Below are 24,165 nucleotides of genomic sequence, written 5' to 3' on the forward strand. Positions count from 1 at the left end.
GTTGTTCCCACTCTACGACCCAACCAAACTATATTGAGATCTCTTAAGTCTCAGTTTATCATGTCAAACTAAGCCAAGTGTTCTGCAGGCTAATTGCCCATGGAATTCAATTAACGTTAAACAGTAATACCTTGCGCGTTATCAACTCGCCTTGCTTGCAGTAATTTTATGTCTATAATAGATGCATTGATTATCTCATGATAAAATAATCTATGAGAGATTATATATTAAAAAAACGGGAATCAGAAGTATACCACGATTGGCACATTATCTTAATATTTCAGTGCCATTTTCATGAAAAGACTAAAGGCCTGTTGATGTGGGACAATTCCATCACCACTCTTCCATTACCCTGGCATAACCTCTTAGCAGCGTGTCCCACCAACATTTTCTGAGACGCTTTAAGCCAGATGGCAGGCACGTTCCTAGCCGCTCTCAGCGAGGATAACCTGTCAGACATTTTCTTCGTGCTTTTGATACTCCCACCTGTTGGGGAAGGGAAAAAAGCCTAGGTCATCCAAGCCAATCCTCATGTGGAACTTCGATCCTCATGTGGAATGATTTATATAGAGAAGAGCCCCCAGCTTATGTAGAAATCACTTGCATCAGGCACTCATTGGCAAATATTCTCATCTGGAAAAGAATGTGGTTCTCTAATTGTTGTCATTCGGGAAGTTAGGGCAGGTGGTTCAGAGAAAGAGCAGCTGAAGGGGAGGCTCTAGTGAGGGTGAAGTGGAAGGGGGGTGTGGGGGCGATTTAGAGCCCAGCAGGAGGAGGGGGGCATGTCAAAGACCTCCTTTCTCTGACGGGAGAGGGTGGAAGAAGGCAGTGACCCTGAGAAAAGAGGAGTGGCCAGGCCTTAGGTGCCAACCCTCCTCTAGGCCTGTTGCTTTGAAGCCTGAAGAGAGTGGCCACAGTATTTCCCCTGACCCAGCAGATTTGAAAAGATTCCTCCAGTGGGCACTGGAAGGCAACTTGCTTTCTCAGCCATTCGGTCTGATTTCTGAAATCACAGTGTTATTTCCTGCTTGTGTTGAAGCAGCACGGTCTGAGGTTTGGGGCAGCTTGGTGGGCGGTGCCGTCCACTGGAGCAGGGTACAGGTGTGGGTTAACACTGGGCTCGTTCTTCACTGAGCTTTAGGCCGTGGTTTAGAATTGTTTATCGGCCAGCCCACAGGGAGACACGGAATTCCCTAACTAGTTTTAGAGGCAGAGTGTAGTGGGATTTGTCTGACTGAGCAGCATAGCATCCTCCCTTTTCAAGAGGAGCTTGGACCCACCTGCATGCCGCATGGCAGAGGTGGGTGTTTGGAAGGGGCCTGCATTCATGTTTTCTCTTCTCTCCCCAGAGCCTGTGAAGGCTGCCTCAGACCTGACTGCCTGGTTCAGCCTCTTTGCCGACCTCGACCCATTATCAAATCCTGATGCTGTTGGGAAAACCGATAAAGAACACGAATTGCTCAATGCATGAGTCTGCAGCCTCACGGTGGGAGCCCACGTGCCACTCCTCGGCCACACCCCTGGGGGCACGCAGACGTATGAAGTGATCAGTATGCTGTTTTAATATTTACGTGCCATTTTAATAAAATGAGAGGGTCAGAGGCCCTGTTTATATTGGTATAATTATTTACTCTTATTTGGTATAAAGGGTTTGAGTGTATTCTCTGTGTGGATCTGATAATACAGGATTGTCCAGGAGCACTTTCCAGGCTGCCTGCTCTCCTGCCTACATCTGCATCATGGCTGCTGATGTGTCACTGGGATACCGTGAGATCCGAGCTCAAATCATAAGCCTGTTCTGTGTTAGGTTTAAATAATGAATCCTGTCGCCTTAGATGGGCAGCGGGAGGCTAACAGACCTTAAATGCCTCCTCGTGTACCCCCTGCCTCTGTGGCCCTTAGAGGGGGCTGCAGGAAGAGCCTCCCTTCCCGCCAAGCCACCTTCCAGTGAGCTCTGGGTGAAGCCCCGGCCACCACAGACACTCTTCCCCAGCCCTTGCCAGGTGGGCTGTGTTCTCACGTGGGCAGAGGGCTGGGCTGGAGTCCACTGCACGGACCTTTCTGTGGGAAGCAGCCATAGCTGCAGATGCTAGTGTCTCCTTCTGTCTTCTCCGTGGCTGGAATTCAAAAGCATGTATTTCTGGAGTCCCTTGTGATATTAACTGTTTGTTTTTTTAATTAAATGGCAGAGATATTTGACATGCGAAGGCAAGTTAATAGAGTCTGTTGTGGGGACTCAGTGGGGGAGGTGCCATGGGCGTGGGGGCTGGAGAGGAAGAGGACAAGGACTAGTTCCACCTGTGTGAAGCTATTGACATGATCCCATCCATCGCCCACATGCAGGCCAGGGGAGGAGGGCATGGACTTCTGATGGCTCAGGCAGAGATGGGAGCAAGTTTTGCATGTGGGCATATAAGCGGTTCAGACACTCCACCCATGTGGAGCCCCCGGGGCTGGTGGCTCTCCTCCCTTCCCTGTGTCGCCTGTGGCCCTGAGTGGGGGCAGGGTTGCTGATTAGCAAGAATTGATCCTACGTGCCCAGCTGGGCCAGGGAGGTCTCTGCTGCACTCTTGCTAGCTTCACTCTCCAGCTCTGAAAGGGTCTCCTGTGGCCACTTCCCCCAACACAAGAATGCGGCTTCTCTGCTCTCTGCGGTGTGCCCTCATGGAAGGACCTGGCCCCAGCAGTAGCCACTGTCCTCTGCAAGACAGCCTTGGGGGACTGGAAAGCATTCTCCTCCTCCTCCTCCTCTGTGCAGGAGTAGACCTGAAGGCGAGTTGGGGCTGGGACTCAGTGTGTTATATGGCTGGTGTAGCTCTGCTTACTTCCTGGCCAGCCCAAACTGTCCACGGAGTCTGTTTGTAAGAATCTCACTGAATGACTCCTTAGCCTGGCATGCGTGGTCTTTGAGGATATCAGGATATAGCCCTAGGGCCCCCACCCACCCTCCCACACACACACAGGAAAGCTTGCTGGATCCTTAAGCCCTTCCTCTCGATTCTTGGCGTATCATTTGCTGCACACTCCACCTGGGATGGCCCCCTCTCCTTACCCTCAGCTGCCATCACACTCCAACTCACCCCTCAGGAGCTCCTCACATCCCACCTCCTTTAAGTGTAGCACGCAGTTTTCCTTCAAGGAACCACCCCTCATCTCTCCTTCCTGCCCTTGTCTGTCTCATGATTATTAGCACATGCTGGGTGCTCTGCCTGGCCTGGGAGGCCTATGTGTATGCATCTGCCTCTAGCACAAGGTGTTGCAACCTCAGAGAACAGGGTCCCTGTTTCCCCAAATCTTCTGTGTCTCCCTAGTAATAACCACCCTGGAGTCACCTGGCAAGCACTGGACTCATGATTGCTGAATGGAGCTGCCCTGTGTGGAATGAGGATTAAGGACTCATCATTTCCTCCTGGGTCACATTTCCTTATAGCCGTGGAAGCCCACAGCAACCGCAGGAAGGAGACAAGCAGCAAAGCAGGAGGGGTGGACTTGCTCCATCCAGGCTGGAGGCACAGGGAGCGGGCTGGGGGGGGCAAAGGGGTGTGGGGTCCTTCTCTGTTGAATAGATCACTTTAAACACTAGCAGGTTGCATTTTAAAGTTGATCTGTGGGTGAAGGGGAGTGGAGGATTGTGGTAGTTGAACAGGCTTTGCTACCAGTAAAAGGAAAGTACTGCACATGGAGGCATTTTCTCCCTGAATTTTCTTTACCCATTTTTGTTTAAAAAAAAAAAAATTCAATTCCGGTTCCCATCTGCAATGCACTTGGCCAGGCTCTTGATCCCTCTTGATAGGCGTGTTTTGATCCTGGCTCGCACAAAGCCCCCTCAGCCACCTCTCTAGTTTAAGGAGAAGCAGCTGCTGGCTTGTTCTCTTATAAGCAGTCTGTGCCGTGCAGCCGGGGGGCTTCCTTGGGGGCCCACCTCGGGGCCCCTCTCCAGCCGCCTGTAGAAGGGACTGTCTCTGGCTGGAGGAAGACAAAAGTGCCCCACCCCCTTCATGCCCAGTCTCACTACTCCCTCATTTTCATCCTGTGTCTCCAGGCTGGTCTGCACCACAACTGCACTGGAACCCTCGGGGAAATTCAGAGAGCACCTGCTCCTTGAAAACTTCCCTGCCGTTTTAGGTGGTCTGCAAGTTTCCCTTCCCTTCTGCTGCCCCAGCCAATATAGAAAGAATATTCACATTTAAGGGAGGGAGCCAGAAACATTTCTTTCCTCCTTTTTTTTTTCTCCCAGCTGGCATGGGCTTTGGTGCACTTTATAGATTCATTGCCTTCAAAATGTAATTTTAGAAATGTCAGGTTGATTTTGAGCTGTGTGAGAGTGAGAAAAGCATCCGTCAGCTTCAGAATTAGAAAGGCACCAACTTAGAATTTTTGTCGGAGGCTTATGCCCAAGGAAACGTGGTCTGCTCAGAGTTGGCAGCCCCGAGAGCCCTGGGTTGCCAGTGGGCATGTAGAGGGGTCTCCCCGTCATGCCGTGGCCAGTGTTACGTGGGGTGTGGCGCCAGGGCCGAGGCCCCCGAGGTGCCATGGGAGGCTGCCTAGCCATTTGGGTCAAGATGCCTTCTGCCCATGCCTCAGCTCCAGGAGCCAGTTAACTGAGCTCCATGCTTCCCTCTCTCAGACGCCACCGCCCAGAGACCCCTCCCTCGGGGCCGACCCTGGCAATCGCTCCGGGTTTAACTATTGGCACTATTGATTTTGCCAGTATACCAAAGTGCATCTGTCTTTGTGATTAGTGTCCTCCAGACAGGCCATGGCAGTCAGTCCTTTGATTCAAACCATCTCTAGTCCTCTGACTGGCACCATGCACAGTGCAGTGATGCTTTGTTGGAAAATAGACTTCAACTTGGAGCCAACTTCAGTGATTGGCAGTGGCTGCCAAGAATTCTGCACAGAGAAGAATCCTGATAAATGAGTGATGTTTGTACTGGGATTAGGGCAGGGAGTGGTGGTAATCATGCTGTGTGTTTCCCAACACCACATTAGACCTTGTCTTTCGTGGGGCTTTTAGAGTTTACTATTACTACTACAAGTTACAACTACTCTCCTCCTTCTCCTTGTCCTCCTCCTTTTTAAATAAATAACTAGGATTCCGGAACCCTGAGAGAGGGTTCTCAAAAAATCTCAAAAAATGCCTAAGTATTATAACCTAATTCAACTTAAATTCATTTAAACAACAACAGAAAATGAGGGTGGATTTATTTGCTCAGTTAACTAAAAGGTCTGGGTGTATGCTTCAGGCATAGGGGCTCAGGTGGGGGTCTCAGCAATTTCCCCCTCTTCAGCTCCCACCTTTGATTACCTCTGTGTTGCTTCATTCTAACAGACTTCTCATAAGCAGGCAGAATGGCCACCATGGTATCTCCAGCCAAAGTCTTGGAGTTGAGCCTGCCTTGAATCCTGTGTCCAGTCTTCAGTCAGCCACTGGAATCAAGGTGGGTGGGGGTGGGAAATAGGCTGTTTCCCCAGCTTTTCCTGGGCCTGTCCTGGAGCCTAAGCCTGAGAAAGGATGGTTCCTCTAGGGGAAGCTGTGCTGCTGATACCAGAGGGATAAATGGATCCCTGGGCAGGAAAATGCCATGGTGATCCACTCCAGTTTCCCCTGGAATGACTTTGAGGACACACTTGTGTATTGTTTCTGGAGGGGGTGTGGGTCCAGGAGGCTGAAAGAACTGGAATGTTTTCCAGAAACCCGTTGGAGGCCACCTCCAGCCCTGGGACTAGAAGGCTTGGTGCCTACTGTGCAGCTCTTTTATAGCTGACAGCCAGGACAAGGGACCACAGAGCTCTTTGCATCCAACCTGCTGATATCCAGATGAGAAAACTGAGGGACGTATTTTAAAAACTATAATTTAGTGGGAAACCGGATTAGAACCCACATTGCCTAACTGCTGGGCCAAGGCTGCTTTTACTTCAAGGGGTTTGCTAGAAACAGAGAGCTGAAGAAAGGAATTCAAAGACACACAAAACTCCTTTAAGAGCCCACATCTTTTTTCTCCTCCCAACTCTGTCTCTCTTTTTTTTTTCTTGCCAATTATTAAACACACCTTGGGGGATGCACTCCAGGACAGTAGTGTAGGGCACTTGTGAAGAGTTTGGGTTCTGAAGCTGGAGAAATCTGTGGCCAAGCCTCCCAAGTTGAGGTTCCACCAGCTATAAGTCACAAACCCTCTCTGCACTTCTGTTTTCCCTTCCTCCCTAGTAGCATTGCCTCTAATGGAGTCATTACAGGGACTGAGTTGATGCCCCAAAGATGTGGCACTGGGCTCCCACACTGCAGCACACAAGGGTGGCCATTCCCCTCCCAGAAGGTCACTTGCTTGGTAAACGATACTGAAGATAGGGAATGAGAAGCTGCTCTCTCTCCACGGCTTTCTGAGAGACTCTCCAAGCCCCATCTTCTGTCCCCATCCCTTATGAACTCGTTCCTAAGCATCACGAGAATGGCAGAAGCTGGTAGGAAGGGACTAGAAAGTCTAATGAGTAAGGTGCCCCGGATTTTTCCACAAAGTTGGACAGAATTCTGTGCGGAGACCAGGAGAAATGAAGTGGGTTCTCTGCCAGTTAGAAGGGACATGCTGCAAAACTTGCCAAACTTAAGGGTATTTTTAAAATGAACCACTACCCAGAGCACTGATCAAAAGGAATTGGGATGCAGAGCAAATTGGAAGTCTTACACACTGTTGATGGGAAAGCAATATGGAACAGCCACTTTGGAAAAGTTTGGCGGTTTCACATAAAGTTAAACACACCATACAACCTGGTCATCCTACACCTAGGAATTCACCCTAGAGAAAAAATATATATATATGTTCACACAAAAACCTAGATGTGAATGTTGGTAGCAGCTTTACTCATAATCTCCAAAAACCAGAAACTCAAATATCCTTCCCCTGGTGAATGAGGAACCATGGCACATGCATCCATTGAGATCTTATTTAGCAGTGAACATGAAGCAACTATTGATTCATACAACCACCTGAGGATTCATGTTGCTATCATGTACCTCTGATATGATGCAATGAGAAGGGAACTTCACCTCTCTTAGTATTCTTTCCCAAAACTCATAACCCAGTCTCGTCGTAAGAGAAATATCAAACAAACTCAAATTGAGCGACGTTCTATAAAATACCTGACCAATGTATCTCAAAAGTGTCAAGGTCATGAAAAACAAGAAAAGACTGAGAAACCACCACAGATGGGAGGAAATTAAGGAGGCAGGACAACCAAATGTTGTGGCACATCCTGGAACAGAAAAATATTAGTGGAAAAATGGGTGAAATCCAAATAAGTCTATAGTTTCATTAATAGTATTGTCCTAATGTTAATTTCCTAATTTTGACTAGTATGTCAAAATACTATAGCTGTGCAAGATGTTAGCATTAGCAGAAGCTGGGTAAGGAACTTTGTACTATCTTTGCAACTTTCTGTCAATCTGAAAGTATTCCAAAATAAAAAGTTTTTTTGTTTAAAAGGCTATATCTGTGTGGTTCCATTTGTATGCCATTTTGGAAAAGGTAAACCTATAAGGATAGGCCTCAGGTCAGTGGTGGCCAAGGGTTGAGGCCAGGGGGAGGGCTGGACTCCCTCCAAAGAGGCCCAAGGAAAAGTTGGTATTGGTTGGAGCTCTTCTTCTTCTTCTTTTTTTTTTTTTTTTTTTTTTAAGATTTTATTTATTTATTTGAGAGAGAATGAGAGAGAGAGAGCATGAGACGGGGGAGGATCAGAGGGAGAAGCAGACTCCCTGCTGAGCAGGGAGTCCGATGCAGGACTTGATCCCGGGACTCGAGGATCATGACCTGAGCTGAAGGCAGTCGCCCAACCAACTGAGCCACCCAGGCACCAGGTCGGAGCTCTTCTATAAATTATATTGGTGGCTACACAACTGTGTGCATTATCAAAATCTATGGAACCCTACACTAAACAGGATGAATTTTACGTATGTAAATTAATCCTCAGTAAGTATGGTTTTAAAAAATGAAAGAAGGAAAGAAATTGAATTCTGGATCTTTCACAAAGTGATGCTGCTCTACATGGTCAGTGAGCCTCTGAAATAACAAGGGAAGCAGAGAGACTCCATGGGTTTGCAGAGTTGGGAGTCTGCTCAGCTGGAAGGTCCACAGAAGATCACTCTATTCACAGTGTCCTCCTGGGAGGTGTCCGCGATCCGTCTGCGGGTAAGTCAGGATAGGGCAGGCTGTGCTTCAGCAGCAAGTACTGAAAATCTCAGTGGCTTATAACCAGGAAATTTCCTTCCTTCCTCACTTATGCTCTATGTCCAGTGTGGGTCAGTGGGACTGTGCCCCACGAAGCCCCAGGGATGCATGCTGATGGAGCATCACCAGCCTATGGCTGATGACACAAACACTTGAGCTGCTCGGGCACCGCAGCAAGGAAAGGTAGAGGTGGAGTGCCATCACGTATTGGCTGTGCTGTTTCATCTGAAGAAAAACCCACTTTTCTTCCTTCCACGGCCCCCTGGCCAGAAATAGCCACATGCCTCACTGCCGGGGCCTGGAAGATGGGACAGCATAGATGGGGTATTTCATGAGTACTTCTATTTCTGCTTTAAAAAGGCTCTTGGGGGGCGCCTGGGTGGCTCGGATGGTTAAGCGTCTGCCTTCGGCCCAGGTCATGATCCCAGAGTCCTGGGATTGAGCCCATCGGGCTCCTGGCTCAGCGAGGAGCCTGCTTCTCCCTCTCCCTCTGCCTCTCTCCCTGCTCATGTTTTCTCCCTCCCTCTCTCTGTATCTCTGTGTCTCAAATGAATAAATAAAATCTTAAAAAAAAATAAAATAAAAAGGCTCTTGGTCTTTAAAGCTGACTTTGAAAACCTTAAATAAAATCTAGTTTGGTCAAAAGAAACAATATATGTGTGTTAAAGGAGGGGGTTTTTTGGTGGGCTGTTTTGTTTTCTTTGTGGCAGACCAAGGTCTGGTAATGCTAGCAGTTCTGTCTTACGGGAGATGAGGACCGTTCTGGGTGAGTGTCCTGACAAAGCATGTCAGCGACACGCACGTCCCACCTCTAAGCAGTCCCAGCTCCCATTCTGCTACAAGGGACATGGTCTTAGCTGGTAAGTCACGCTGTCAGACACAGGCCCTCCCGGTCTCAGCTGACTAGCTCAGGAAGCCAGTGTGGTGGGCCTGGCACAAGACCTTTTCACCCAGAAAGGAGTCAGAGTTTATCAGCTTCTTCCGCCTTTGATTCTGAGCTGGCGATGATACGAAGCAATTTGTCAGTTACAACAGCATAGATACCCAGATGAACAGAAGCCATGCACAGTTGCTATAAAGTGATAGGAGCCTTCTGAGTCATCAGAAACCGAGCAAGCAGCAGCAGAGGTGCAGTGTAGACAGATAACACGGGGGAGGAGGGGAGATGGCTAGTAGAGGCCAGGCCGCAGAAACAGCCCAAGTCGCTTCGTCAGCACGGGCATCCCTGCTCAGCTGCTGCTCACCTAACTTTCTGGAGCCAATGGGACCTCTTTGTATTTTCCTCTGAAAAGAGAACTTCTGGTCTTAATATAATACCTATGTCCTGCCTTCTGATCATTAATTCGTAGAAAGCTGAGCCGAGGGCCCTACTGTTCTCAACATGCCCAAATGCTTGCTGTAGAGTGCTCAAGCATTTGGCCATATTCCTTGAACCAGTGCTCCCCTGGAGAACAGGATTAACCTCAGTTGAACTCTGAGGCGCCACAGATGCCTTGACCAACGTCTTCCTTTCTCCTCTACTCCTACTGCCTGACATTCTTGTAGCACTTCAGTGGTCCATCCAAGCACAATGCGATGCCCCTTCTCCCACGTCTGGAATACACCCCCGGGGAAAGATTTCAATGTGGATAACTGCAGGCCTTTGCAATTGGGTTAGTGACTTTTCTATAACTTGCCCTAGCAGAGAGCTGATGCAAAGTGCTCAGGAAATCTCTGAAGCCCGACAGGGGCCTGCATCCAGAGCCTCTGGCATCCAAGGAGGAGGCAATTGATTTTAGAAATGCCTCATCAGTAGAGGCTGGATCATGTATCAGCTCTGGGGCTTCCTTTTTCAGCCACTTCCCAGGGAGCTCTCTTACTGATTTTGGTCTGGGGTGTCTCCTTGCTGGTATTTCTGGACCTGGTCCGTGGTGCCCCAAGGGTCATTACCACATTTAGAGCATCGTCTGCTGTCCCCCTGTCCCCGGCACAAACAGAAGGCATTCTCAGGACACAGCACTTGACAGATCAACACCCTTGCTTCCATTCTCTTCCTATACTTCATTGCTATTCCGATGGCTGGGTTATAAACTCTTTCATCCCTTTTGTACTCTATTCTGGTCTAGGGATTTATGGACCTCTTAGCCTCAAGAGTTCTGTACATCCTCTGAGATATGTAATTTTTGTGTGTGTGAAAATGCACCTCTGTGGATTTTTTTTTTTTTTCCTGAGGAAATGGTCTAGAGCTTCCATAAATTCTCAAAGGGGTCGATGAACAATAAAAGAACCACGCTAATCACAGGTTTCACGCTAATGCCGAGGGCACCAATGTGACTGGAACCTCCCTGAGCACTAAAAGCCTGCCTCATGCACGGGCCAGTGAGCAGGAGGTTCCTCTGGCCACCTTTCCCTGTGGGGAAGTCACAACCATCCTGGACTGTTCCCTCTCTCCTTGCCTTGAATGGCGGAGTTGGCCGGGCGCGGGCCTCCGCAAACTGAGGGCTATTTTTATCCTGCCAATAGGAGCTGCCATCCTGGGTGAGCTGTGACTTGGACTCCAGCTGGAAAGGAAGAAGCTAGCAGGGAGAGAACAAATCCTGACAACACACGACCCCCGAGCTCTTGCTACCTGCATTCTGCCGCCCATCTGTTACCTGCCCTCAGAACCAGCCCCAGGGGAACCCTCGCTGCTTTATCTTGGGCTTCAAGGCAAGCCTGGGGTGAGAGAAGCCCAGAACCAGACAGGCTGGTTTTTCTGCCCTATAAACCAGGCCCGTGGTTAAAGACAAAGCACCTGGAAAAGACAGGAGTGGACCCAGGCTGGAGCCTGAAGTGTCCTGTCCTTCTGGCCTTGCTTTCCGGGTGTGGGCAGGTAAGGAGAGCTGGGCCCACAGGCGCGGTGAGCAGGGGAGACGTGGGGGTCTGTGGGAGAATGAGGTGGGAGGTGCACACTTGGGCTTTTTACATGGCAGCCAGGGTGGTGGGTGCCTGACTGACCCACCTGCTGAAGGCGAGGAGAGATGCAAATGACAGACAGTGAACAGCACAGGAAGAAGTAGGGCCATGCAGTGAGTGTCCTTGAGGACATTAGAGACAGAGATTTTAGGCTCATGGAACCATGTGTATGGTTTTACCACCTTCACATTTTCTGACCCTACATGGACTATAGAAAATAAAAATAGCTATTATCCATGGGGTGCTTTATGCCAGACACTCTGCTACATGCACCTAAGTCCCCTTTCATCCTCTTAATTACCCTACACAGTAGGAACTTTTGGCATGTTGAGTTCTATTTTTTGCAGTCAAATGCTCTACCCCTGAGCTATACCCCCACACACGAGTTCTATTTTTTGAATTACAATTCACATACCATAAAATTTGTCCTTTTAAGGTGTACGACTCCGTGATTTTTGGTATATTCACAATGTTCTGCAACAATCACCATTATCCAATTCCAGAACACTTTTCGTTACCCCCAAAAGAAATGCTGTACCCATTAGCAATGACTCCCCATTCCAGCCTACCCCAGACCCTGACGACCACTAATCTACTTTCTGCCTTTATGGATTTTCCTGTAACAGACATTTCATATGACTGGAAGTATATATGGTCTTTTGTAACTGGCTTCTTTCACTCAGCATGTTTTTCAGGCTCATCCATGTTGTAGCATGTATCAGTACTTTTGATTGCTGACTAATATTCAGTTGCATGGCTCTAACACATTTATCCCATCATTAAATTTATGGACATTAGAATTCTTTCCATTTTTTGGCTATTATATATGATGCTGCTATGAACATTTGTGTACAGGGTTTTGTGTAGACACATGTTCTTACTGTCTTGGGTCCATACCTAGAAATGGAACGGCTGGGTCATATGCTTAACTGCCAGACTGTTTCCCAAAGTGGCTGCATTATTTTGCAGGACCGTCAGTAGTATGTGAGAGTTGAGATTTCTCCATATCCTCACCAACGCTTGTAACTACTTGTCTTTTTGATTATAACCATCCTGGTGGGTACAAAGGGATATCTCATTGTGGTTTTAATTTGCATTTCCCTAATGGAAGGCAGGTACTTGCCCTGCACTAAATTGTGTCTCCCCAAAGATTCAGATGTTGAAGCTGTTGGTTCAAATGTTGGGAACCCTGAAGACTCAATGTATTTGGAGATAGGGACTTGGGAGGTAATTAAGGTAAAATGAGGTCCTAAGGGTGGGGTCTTATCCAATAGGATAGTGTCATAAGAAGAGACAGGGGAAAGGCCATGTGAGGAGCTGTCTGCAAGCCAGAAAGGTTTTCCTAGAAACCAGACACTGCTGGACATTGATCTGGGACTTCCTGCCTCCAGAACTGTGAGAAATAAATTTCTCCTGGTTAGGCCCCCCCAAGGCTGGGTTCTTTCATTACGGCTAAAGCTGACTGAGAATGATTATCACTATATTTTACAAATAAAGACTCCCACGCTCATTCTTGTCTGAGGGCCAGTCCTGGACCATATTGCCTTATACCACACTGCCTCTGGCTTCCAACACGCCGGAACGGGTGTGGCCTGTCAGCTGACCGAAATCACAAACAGCAACGTGCTGAGAGTCAGTTTGGTGCGTAAAGGGGAGAAACGTACCAAGAAAGAGAAATAAGCAAGCGTCTGAATCCCCAAGCGGCTTATGCAGCTACAGATTCAAAGATGAATGGGAGGAGCCAGATGCTACACTGGTGATTCTCGAGCCAAAGGACCCACTGCAGCCTGTCGAGGGCCTCGATCCCCAATCTTCTCTAATACAAATTCTGATTGACCTCCATCTCACGTTCATCCATTTCAGACAATCTCTAAAATGAGACTAAACAGCTCTCCATCAAGAGTGTATTGAGAAATATGGATCACATTCAAGAACAATCTCTTGGCCATTTTCAGGTTTCTGTCGTTTTCTAGATGAGGCAATTCAAGAAGGATAAATGACAGGACAGATTTCTGGGCTCTCTGGTGCCCACTTCATAAATCCATCTCAACTGATGGAGGGCTGGTGGAGGGCCACACTCCAGGGAATGCTCTGTCCCCTGAACTACAACTCCAGACTTCCCCAAACGTCATTCTAGGCTTAAATAATTCAATCCTGTCTACGGGAGTATGAGGGTGTTGAGGCCATTTTTTTTTTTCTGAGAAAGTGGAAAGGGCATGAAACTATATGTACATTTGGATTCTTCCATTGAACTGAGTTTACTCTTCCAGGTAGTCTCTCCAGCCACCTTGACTTTAAGAGATCTGTTGCTCATTTCCATTAAAACTCTATCTTTTGCTGCCATATCTTTTCTTTCCTACTTTTCTCCCCCCTCCCTTGATATCTGGAAATTAACATGCATTTTTCTCTCAAATTATAAGGTTTCTGAGAAAACTTAGGAAAACAGAAATGCAAATGTTAAGGCAAAGTATCCACAATCAAAGCATAACCACTATTAATTTTTGTACATTCATGTCTTTTTTGTTTTGTTTTTACTCACATATATATATTTTTACAAAACCAAGAGATCACACTAGTTTGTGACCTGCTTTTCACCCCTAGGTGTAAGTGCTACCACGTTCTTGTTCAGAAAGGATGTACTGATTTATCCTTCTAATAGCAGATGTGAGAGTGACCCTATCCCCTCCACCCCCTTAACACTATCATCCTTTTTAATCTTTGCCAATTTAAAGGCAACAAATTATTGTTTTAATTTGCATTGCTTTGATTACTAGTGAGGTTAAACATTTATTTTCATGTTGATCACTTCCCTTGAATTTCTCCTCGTCTTTATAGGGACTAGGAAAAGCAGTCAGCCCAGTGCTATCCAGTAGCTGTTGCAGACTGGTTGATGGGTGGACAGTGGGTGAGAAGGTGGTGTGGACACAGGGAAGAGGATTGCCAGCAATGCTGCAGCAAGAAGGTCAGGTTGCTTCCTTGTCTTCTTTTATGAAACAGGACAGCAGAAATATCTACTCATTGGCAGGAAAAAAAAAATTAGGTATTTCAAAAGGACATATGAATATTGTGAAAGCTCGCCTCACACTCTCTTCCCCTTTCCCACAGGCCCTATTTCCCAGGTGTAACCATCTTCAGTCCCTCCTCCCTTGTTGTCCCCTCCCCCTGTGACCGTCCTCCTGCACGACCAGCTGCAATGGTCATGGACTAAGGGGATTGATGGGGAGAAAGGGTCAGGGATTGGAAAAGGAATCCGTTCCCCATACAATAGCTCCCAGGGTGGTCACAGAGAAGGGAAGCAGAAGAGACCACACCAGGCTTTTGTTGGTAATCAAATGGGCAGATTAAGAGTGAGTTAAGATTACCCCGTTTGCCTTGATTTCAGTCCATATGGAAAATGGCAAGCTGTTTATTGCAGCACCTGAGCCGTGTCCTTTGTTAACTTTTGTCCCTTGAGTGTAACCCTTTTCCTTTACGAAGTGGAAGAGAAAACCTGAGAAATGGTTTGACTTTCCTGCATGAAGCCTCCTCCCCATTTGGCAGGTCCTGTGGAGCCCTGCATCCACCTTTTATCCCCCTTGCTTCCAGACAGTGGTTTGAAATAACATCCATTGCCTCCGGGACCTTACCCAATTCTTTCTAAAGGAATCATCAAAGTCTTGCTTAAAACTGATGCCAAGACTTGAGTAGAATTTATAGTGTGAAAGGGGACCCATTCCTTGTTATCAGAAAATCGTCTGTAGGAAAAGTGATCTAATTATTCAAATTCTTAGTGTTAAGAAAATGGCTGTTTTAAATGGGAGGGTCCATCACCAAACTGATCTGGAACCTTTGAAACAACCTTCCTCTCTTTGGGAGACGCAAATGCTTGTAAAATGGAATAGGCCATTTTAGAACCAGTGTGTCACCAGCCTCCCACTAAGGAAAAAAACTAAGACATTCGAGGTGGAAATAATTCTGTCTTGAGATTCTGCTTTTTCTTTTTTTCCAGCTTTGAAAACTGATCACCTGTCCCACCTCTTCTTGTATCGTTTTCCATAGGGAATGCTTTTCTGCGAGGGTTTAATTTCTCCCCCTATTGTCTTCGATAAGATGGTTTAATATTAGACAAGATAACTTTTAGGCACATACAGTATATGTAACGTCGGGAGTTGTTCAAATAACAAACTCCTGTGTGAGGAAGCTTTGTCTTCAACCTAGTCCAACAGGGCTTGTTTTTTTGTGTTTTTTTAAGATTTTATTTGTCAGAGAGACAGAGTACAAGCAGGGGGAGTGGCAGAGGGAGAAACTGGCTCCCCGCTGAGCAGGGAGCCCGACACAGGACTTGGTCCCAGGACCCTAGGATCATGACTTGAGCCGAAGGCAGACTCTTCACCGACTGAGCCACCCAGGCATCCCCCAACAGGGCTTTTTTCAAGAAGTGTTCATTCTAAAAAGGCACGCCTCACTTTCTGGACCCAGGGGACAGGATGGCATAAACAAGACCCTAGGTGAGACCTCCATGGCAGTAATGGGTCGATGTGGGTGGAGAGAGGCACGGAGGGCACTGCTGTGTTGTATTAGTTGTCCAACCCTATGTAACAAATTGCCCCCAAACTCAGCACCTTAAAACAACAAACTGCTGATCTCACATGGTTTCTGAGCATCAGGAACCCAGGTGTGGTTTAGCAGGCTTGGCTCAAGGTCTCTCGTGAGGCTGCAGCCAAGATACTGGCTGGGGTTGCAATCATCTCAAGGCTCAACTGGGGCTGAAGGATCTGCTTCCAAGCTCACCCACATGGCTGCTGGCAGGGCCCCTCAGTTCGTTAGCTGGCAGCCAAAGCTACTTGCCATGTGGGTCTTTCTCCACAGACTTCCTGAGTGTCCTCACAGCAGAGCTTCTCCCATAGCGAGTGATCCACGAGAGTATACGCCCGACACAGAAGCCTGTCTTTCCACAACGTGATCTTGGAAGTGACAGCCCATCACTGCTGCATTCCATTCATAAGTCCAGCCCACACTTCAAGGGGAGGAAAATGAAGCTCTACCTCTCTGAGAGGAGTATCAAAAGAATTTGTGGACATATTTTAAAAACCACCACGTGTATGATCCAAGTTGCCTATATCCAGTTTGCTCTTTGGTCTATAGCAAAGGTCAGTACATTTTTTTCTGTAAAGGACCAGATAGTAAAATATTGTTTTAGGCATCGTGGGCCAGACTGTCTCTATTGCAACTACTTAACTCTGCCAATGTACTTCAAAATAGCCATAGGTAATACATAAGTGAGTGTGGCTTTGTTCCAGTAAGATTTTATTTACAAAAATATGCATGGGGCAGATTTGGCCATGAGCTATAGAGGTTATTGGAAGTCTGTTTCCTTGCCATCAGAATTCCAAAAGAAATTCATCCACAAGACATAGCTGTCTGAGCTGTAGCTTGAAATTTAATAGCAAGATAATAGGAAGACAGAAAGGCAAATGTGAGAGATTTAGGTGGAGAAAAACTTCAAGACATGGGATTCTAGTTGTCCTCTGGGAAAAAGGAAAAATTGGAATATAAAGGAAAAGAGCTGATTTGGTACATGAGACAAGACAGTGTCTTCATTCCATTTAATCAATGAAGTGGAGATGAGACAAGAAATCTGAGAAGAGATGTCCTCTAGACAACCAGAACCGGGGCAGGGGGGCTGGATGATAGTGTTCCGGTTCTGACTCAAGGTGTGAATTAAAGGACCCATCTTCACAAAGCTCCTCAGCTCCAAAGAGCCCAGAGTTCACCAGAGATGTGTGTGTGTGAGGGAAAGACTTGTGAGTCCCACAGATGGGGTCGAAGGGAGGAGCTGCTGGGAACACGTAGAAATAATGGAACTTCAGAGGGGAAGGGGTGGGGGCAAACATTTAATTTTGCACTGTTCACAAATAAACTTCAAGTGATTAGTTTTAGCTAACATAAGGCTAAGCATCTATAAGTTCTTAGACCTAATTTCCCCCTCCATGTTCTTTAGGTTTGGTTTTGGTTCCTTAGGTTTCATTTTGCACATACGAACTTGTTCCTCAGGGCTGTTTATATTAAGCTTATATGACTGAGAGTCAAGCAGAGGCGGAGCTGAGAATCCCACTTTTCCTTAACAGTCACCTGTAATGGAACTTTTAACCTAAGATAGTTTCCTGACTAAATTATATATCATCCTCAAGAAGGTGGTTGGTAAATCTCACCATTAAAAAAAGTTACATTTTACTTTTTTTTCAGCCCCAAACACAGCCATTAGTCATTTTTAAGTTAATCTTAAAGGTAAAATCTTAACAACCTCTTTGATGAGATGTGCTTTGGAAGGAACACTCTGCTGGTAAATTATTTCTCAAAGCGGTTTTTGGTCTCGGGCAGTGGCCCGAGACCAAAATGGGGCCTATCATGACCCTATTTGGATAACGGGGCATAACATCAACACTCCTTTGTTCTGTTAAGGTTTTCTCCCTCTTATCTCGAATCTAAACCTAAATAATGAGTAAAAAATTAAAAAAAAATTTTTGCTGCAGTTTTCTTTGCGAGAAATACCCTACTTCCTTTGAGGTGATGTCACTGAATTTAAACAAATTACTTCCATAAATAATTCCTGGGTATAAAATAAAGAGGTGGGGACAGTGTTTTCTCTCTTTAAGGTGCTCATAGCTGGGAGAGCAGTACAAAGACTTGGAACTTTAGTCATCCAGCTTCTTACCTTGTGATGGAAAGCATATAAATGACATGTCCAGAGGAAACCGGCTTGGAAGTCTGATCCAGTCAGAGTCCCTCTAGTGCCAGAGATGCAGGTCAGGAATTCAGTGAGCACTGGATACCGCCATCACCCTGATCTGAGTCCATCTCTGTCAAGGTAAGATGCTAACAACCCAGTCTTTCCAAAGACATATGTGAACTATTCCAGTTTTACTAATAACTTTATTTAAATAAGACACAGGAACTTCTATACTGAAAAAATACAAAACAAAAGCCACACATTTCCTCGTGTAAAGCCATATTGTATGGTAACTCGAATACTGTTCAGCGCAGTGGCTAGAATTAAACAGTACAACTATATACAAAATTTAAACAATTTCTGACAAATTTCTACAGCTGGATGTAGGATACATTTGAGCTCAACAACTTCTGGGAAATTTACATGGCAAAGCATAAGCTTTAACACATTTGGTTCAAAACTTTAATATATGCTAAGAACAAATGTACAACACAATTAATATTTAGTTTCTCATGAGAAAATAAAAGCACATGTCACTATAAATACCGTACATCAGATTTCATCACCAAAAAAGCATTCAGTCCAACTTTCAGAAATTGATATTGATACTATTGCATCATATTTGGACAAAAGCAGAGCGTAAGATCAACACATTATGTAATGCTAAACCAGTTATCAGAAGTTAATGGAGCTCATATTTATCTTACAGAACTAATAATTTTCTCCCTTTAACCATAATCTACAAAATATAGTATTTTCATCAAGGCCTGAGATTATTAGGGTTAAAGGTGTCTGCTGCTGAAGAGATTGTTTTAAAAGGTTCCCCTGTGAAAATGGCAAAAGTAAACTGAGTCCTTTTCCATGACAGTCTCCTACAATATAACACTGACTAATATAAAGGAGCCAGGATGCACCTTCAGGAGAGAATATTACTGCAAACTTTGGTGGAAAGAAGATAATTGGGATCATAACAAAATAATACATAGAATACATACACACGCAAACATATACATATATATATATATATATATCATTTCTTAAAAAAATCAATGGTGTTGCTTTCTTCTCTATCACCTCTTCCTTCTTCAGCCTCCTTAGAAAATAAAACCAAGAAACCCCGAGGAATGACTGAAGGGAACTGAAACGTTCCCGTGACTGTAGGCACCTTATTCCCCTAATTCTTAAGAAAACGGTGCCATATGCTGTAGGTACAGATGAAACAACTCTATGCTTTACTGAACTAAAAGCAATGGAATAAAAATACGAAAACTTCCCTTTGCTTTTGGAAACTCTCTGTGCTGCAGAAAACAAAGTTTGAGAGTTGGGCTCTTCCACTGACCACTCGGGATTATCTAGGGCTCTCTTCACACAGCTTTGTTGAAAATTCAGGTCTGAGTCTGCAAGTTCAAGGCAATTTACTTGGGTTTTTGCTTTACTTTGCACATCTGAAATACAGAACCATCCAAGATACTGTGAGGAGAGGCCTGAAGAGACAGCCGCAAAATGCTGCTTTTCTAAGTCCCCAAACAGCCAGCTTCCCGTGCAGCATTACTTCTGAGACCCACACATTCTCTCTCCACATGAATGCAACTAATGCACCTCAACTGCTTGAGAAAAACAATAACCAAAAGCATGTCATTTGTAAACCCTCAAATTAAAGAACTTCCGAGAGAGAAACTGAACAATATGCCTTTAGCTGAAACAGCATTTCCTGACGCTGATGGCCAACATAAACAGAAAATCTCACCCATCCCCTGTGAAAGTTCACTGTTTTACTGTTAAACCTAGACTTTCTTGTTAAATTCCATCACACACAATTGGAATGTTTATGTACAGTCTGGTACCGGAGACACTTTCTTTGCAACATTATAAGTCATGAACTGAGCAACACCTGAACTTGTTTGAAAAAAAAAAAGCCACATTTACACATGTTGAAAAGTGAATTCAACAGTTGTTTTACTTGTAACCGCATGACAAAAATGATGTCAGACACCACAGATTTGCTGGTTCTCCTCATGTTCACCCATGTCCAGGATTATTGTTCTCCTAGGGTTGAATGCACTTCTTATTCTAAGAATGTGGAATGTAATGAGGAAAGGGAAATGCATAAAATAAGGAAAGGCAAAAGAGTGATGTTCCCTCTTTAGCTTTTTAGCTGTGAAATATTTAATATCCCAATATGATATACATTCCAAGTTACCTGAGTTTAGACTTCAACTGAAGTACCTGAAGCTAGGCCATAGGGTGGGCACTGTGCAACTGTTGTGGCCATTTATTATTATTATTTTTTTGCATTGTATGTATTACAGAAGTTAGAAACAAACACCTGGATCAATTGTAAACATAATCCTGAAGTACAGTATTTTCCATAGGACAAAACACAGCAAGACATTTTCTATTTAGACAGGCAACTTTTTGATATAGAGCTTATTTATACTGAAGAATTTGGAACAAAACACGGGACACAGTACTAATCTGTCAAACATACTATGAAATGCATAGTCTCCACTTAAAATGCTGAATGACACACACATTTTGCAAGCAGTACTGCTTTCCACAAAAACTGGTGAATAGGAGTTCCGTCCCTGCCAAGATCAGTGTTAAGAGATACTTTATGATGCTGATAAGTATTCTGTTGGTGGTGGTGGTGTTCCGAAAGTTTGTCACTCCATGCAGATAAGATGTCTGAGGTCTAGTTCCTAATCCGTGAAGGTAGGGTAGAGGCCAGCTCCCCCTTTGCTTTAGATGATCACATAGTTCTGAGCAGAGATGTGTTCCTCACCCTGCAGGTCCTGCAGGAGCTGCTGCTGCTGGGATGGCTGTTGGACGGAGGCCTCCAGGGCGCCCACCGAGCTGGTGTCATCAGAAAGAGACGTAAAGGAAACCCGGGAGGAGAGCTGCTCGACGGTCAGGGTGGCCAGGGCCGAGCTCTGGCCTGAGTTAGGAGAGTTCTTGAGCATCAGGTCGGAGGCAGGTAAGAGAGGGCCTAGAAGTTTTACAGGACAGAAAGCTGATCCGGTTGGGATGAAATTAACCTTGTTTTTGTCAGGACATGAAAAGAGAGGGGCTGAGATAGGCTGACGAGACCTAAAACCGTAAAACAAAATGACATTCACAATCACTAAAAGCTTCCAAGCTTTCTGACTTAGCTGGAGTTCTCTACAACAGCTACAATGTGAATGGCAGGGAATGAGTTAAGTGTACACAGAGGGGTAAACATCTTCCATAGCACAAGTCAGCTGGCAGACCAGGGACGTACACAGCACCAAGTGATATTTGAGACAAAATGATTTTCAAAAGGACGGGGCAAATTTTTTCAGACATCATTAGTTTGCTTTCAATCATTTAGGAAGATGGAAAAACCTCCTATGCTTTAGTTAAAGATTATGCCAGGTAGAATGACCTTTTCTGTTAAGGAAAAGTATAATGGGAGAGGGATTACCTAATCATGTATTTGGTTTTAAGCATTTTCTCCTTTTTCTGCATCACTATACATACTTCTAACAGATCAGAAAAAAAAAGTTTCAGTAATTTCTCAAAGAGCCAGTCAGCCCAACAGAGCAGGGTTCTCAAGTCTTTCCTCCCTTCCCATTCCCAGGAACTAAGCCATCAACTCCTGCAATCCTGCAAGACCGGTCTCTGTCCCCTTCCAGGTCGCAAGAGTACAGCGGCCTCCCCCAGGCACCGCACTGGGACAAAGGGATGAGTGAGTCCAACAGCTACACAGCCTTTTCTTTTTTTTTCCTAAGCCACTCTGCCAAGTATTTACAGCATGAACTTTGTTTCCTTTAATTTCTATTTTACACACACTGAAATTTCAAAAAGAAAAAAAAAAACCGTGCAAATGAGAGGTCTACATTAAACGAATACACATGCTAGATGTGTCTACAGGGAGACAAGTTAGTTTCCTTCTGGCCTGTGGGATCCTGTCATAAGGCCAGCCACACTTGGATATTAACTTTGCCGCTCAACGCCGTCTCGTTAGCCATCCAAATTAATAGAGCTTTTGAAAGGAAAATTTGTAGTGATTAAAAAATAGATCTTTTAGGTCGTAGGGATGAATTTCCAGGTTTCTTTGTACTAGCTTATGTATTTCCAGCACACAGGCTCCAGTTGTCCACTAAGATCCCTCCTGCCTATTCAATTCCCTTTTCATAATTTGGTTTTGAAACACATTATCAGCTGGATGGAGTAGTTGATTCATCTGTGATCAACCGGTCTCAGTAAAAAGCTTTACAGCTTTGCAGATCCCAGCTGATAAAAAGACATTACTTACGCCATTTCCTCAAAGACCTTCACTCGCTCACATCCCTCTGGGGGCTCCCGTTTGAACATGTAGCTGTTGTTTGGTTTGGGAGATGAAGCGTACTTGGGTAACGGTGAGCTACTCCCACTGTCTGTAAATTTAAAGCAGTTATATTAACTAGTGATTGAAAGCTCTTTTAAATTAAGTTTGACTTCCAAACAAGCAGCCTTTTGCACAGTTTATCCACTATGGCCCCTCTGCTTCCACCACAGAGCTTCCTTTATTGCAAAGCTATTACTAACACCCTCATGTAGTACATTTCTTAGAAATAAAAGCTTCGATGCAACAGCAATCTGCCATACCACAAAACATAAAAGGAGGTTATTTTGGTCCAGAAACTGCATTTTGAATAAAGTAGAGCTAAAATCTGGAAAACAAATACAGTAGCATGTATTTCAAAATGTAAATGAATGGGGTAATATGTATAAATCATGCAAAAGAATTACAAGAAATTATAATACAGGGTCCTCTAGGTTTTCTCACTGTCCCACCAATTTTAATTGAAAATTTTAGTATGTGGAATAATCATTACAAACGTTCTTAGCAGAAACATTATTTTTACTAAACACCATGAATAAATACATGCAGGGGAAAAAGAGGTTTACAACACATAATGTCTTTTTCCCTTAGCCCACTATGAAGAATAAAATTTGCTCAGAATTTCGCCTTTAAAAGATCTATATAAAAGAATTTTTCCAGCAGTTTGTATTTTTGCTACGAGAAGCATGAGAAGTCTAAAAGCATCACTACCTAATATGTTTTCTTCATATTTTTAACCAAAAAAAGAAAATGGTCTATTCATGAAAAGCCATAAAACCTATATGTAATTTCTCCCTTTCCTACCTGGCAAAGGATTTTGGAAATTCAAATCCACCAAAATGTGTCATTATCTTTGTAAGATGCCAAGTTGTAAAGTCAGTCACATACCTGTATAAATACAATAGTCCCATTTAAACAAATTCTGACTTAATGCAAAAAAAATCCCCACTGCTAAAATACTAAGCACATGATCTATTGAGATGTATGATTTTTATGTGTATTTTTGAAAGACAGCATTGCTACCATAATTACGCTTGTCACAATTTTGATGAGTTGCTTTAGTTTAGGCTACAGAACACAGCGCAACATTCAGAATCTGAGTAATAGGGATGTTTTTATCATCATTAATGAACTATAATACATGCTTAGAAAGTAGACTCTTGAGGCACACTTGGTGTCTTTGGTGAATGATTCAAAGAGCATCTATGTTAGTCTTGGGACTGGAGATGCGTGCTTACATTTAAATATGGCCATAACTCTGAAATCAGTGCCTACCAAATAATGAGGCCACACCACTGGGAAACCTAGAAAACCCCACAGTTTCTCTGTCACTACTGTTACGGATATTCCTACGGATTATAAACAGTCCTGTGGAAGGAAATGGGTCTTAGAATTAAGTTTGGTTTCTTCACGTGCCATTCGGATGTAAGGATTTTCTTAGATTAGACATTCGTCTTACATTAAACAAATGGGAGGCGGGAGGGAGAATATAATTTTCTCTCGTAGGTGGATGCAAAACATCATCAACCTGGCTAGAGTCTGAGTTTGCTGCTCTCTATTTGAGCAAGGCTAGACCGAAAAGATTGGTCCACAATCAAGTGGCGAGAACGAGGCCTTGAGCTCGGTGTAATACAGCCTGACCCCACTTTCCCATCCAAGCAGCAAGAAGGCCCATAGAGGCCACACAAGACAAAGGAGAGGTGACGTGTGATGCCTCCGTGGAGCTTCCTATTGGTGATGGCAGTCCCTGGGGGAGGGCACAACTGGCCTGAAGCCGTGGGCTCAATGGCTGTGACAAGCCTTTTTGGACTGTTGGCGGGGGTGTGACCATGTCAGTGGTCGAGGACTCTCCCCATCAGCACGTCAGAAAAGTCATCTTGGCCACAGCTGCAGTCTTCTGGGCTCTACTTCTTTACTACGTCACTAGGCCGACCATAGGATTTCTCTGCTGACTC

At 45.0% G+C, this 24,165-nt stretch overlaps 2 protein-coding genes across 26 annotated transcripts in view; one reads left to right on the top strand and one right to left on the bottom strand.

The window, feature by feature from the left end:
- The window catches only part of ICA1 (islet cell autoantigen 1), a 146,494-nt gene extending 139,009 nt beyond the window's left edge, over positions 1-7,485 (top strand). For 22 of the 23 annotated variants that reach the window (XM_081800489.1, XM_081800491.1, XM_031031410.2 and 19 more), the window contains one exon: positions 1,350-1,612. In XM_081800489.1, the coding sequence (XP_081656615.1) occupies positions 1,350-1,471 (122 nt within the window). In that variant the 3' untranslated portion in view covers positions 1,472-1,612. Of the gene's footprint in view, positions 1-1,349 lie in introns of all 23 variants that reach the window. The other variant, XM_081800502.1, reaches the window with a different exon arrangement.
- A 10,563-nt stretch (positions 7,486-18,048) lies between these two features.
- Positions 18,049-24,165, bottom strand: part of GLCCI1 (glucocorticoid induced 1) — a 107,408-nt gene continuing 101,291 nt past the window's right edge. For all 3 annotated transcript variants that reach the window (XM_081800487.1, XM_081800486.1, XM_081800488.1), the window contains exons 7-8: positions 22,142-22,262; positions 18,049-20,952 (exon numbers count right to left, since the gene is read on the bottom strand). In XM_081800487.1, the coding sequence (XP_081656613.1) occupies positions 20,607-20,952; positions 22,142-22,262 (467 nt within the window). In that variant the 3' untranslated portion in view covers positions 18,049-20,606. The remainder of the gene's footprint in view (positions 20,953-22,141; positions 22,263-24,165) is intronic.

This window comes from Leptonychotes weddellii, chromosome 12 (assembly GCF_054177405.1).
Source record: "Leptonychotes weddellii isolate Sample4059 chromosome 12, ASM5417740v2, whole genome shotgun sequence".
Taxonomy (NCBI): Eukaryota; Metazoa; Chordata; class Mammalia; order Carnivora; family Phocidae; genus Leptonychotes; species Leptonychotes weddellii.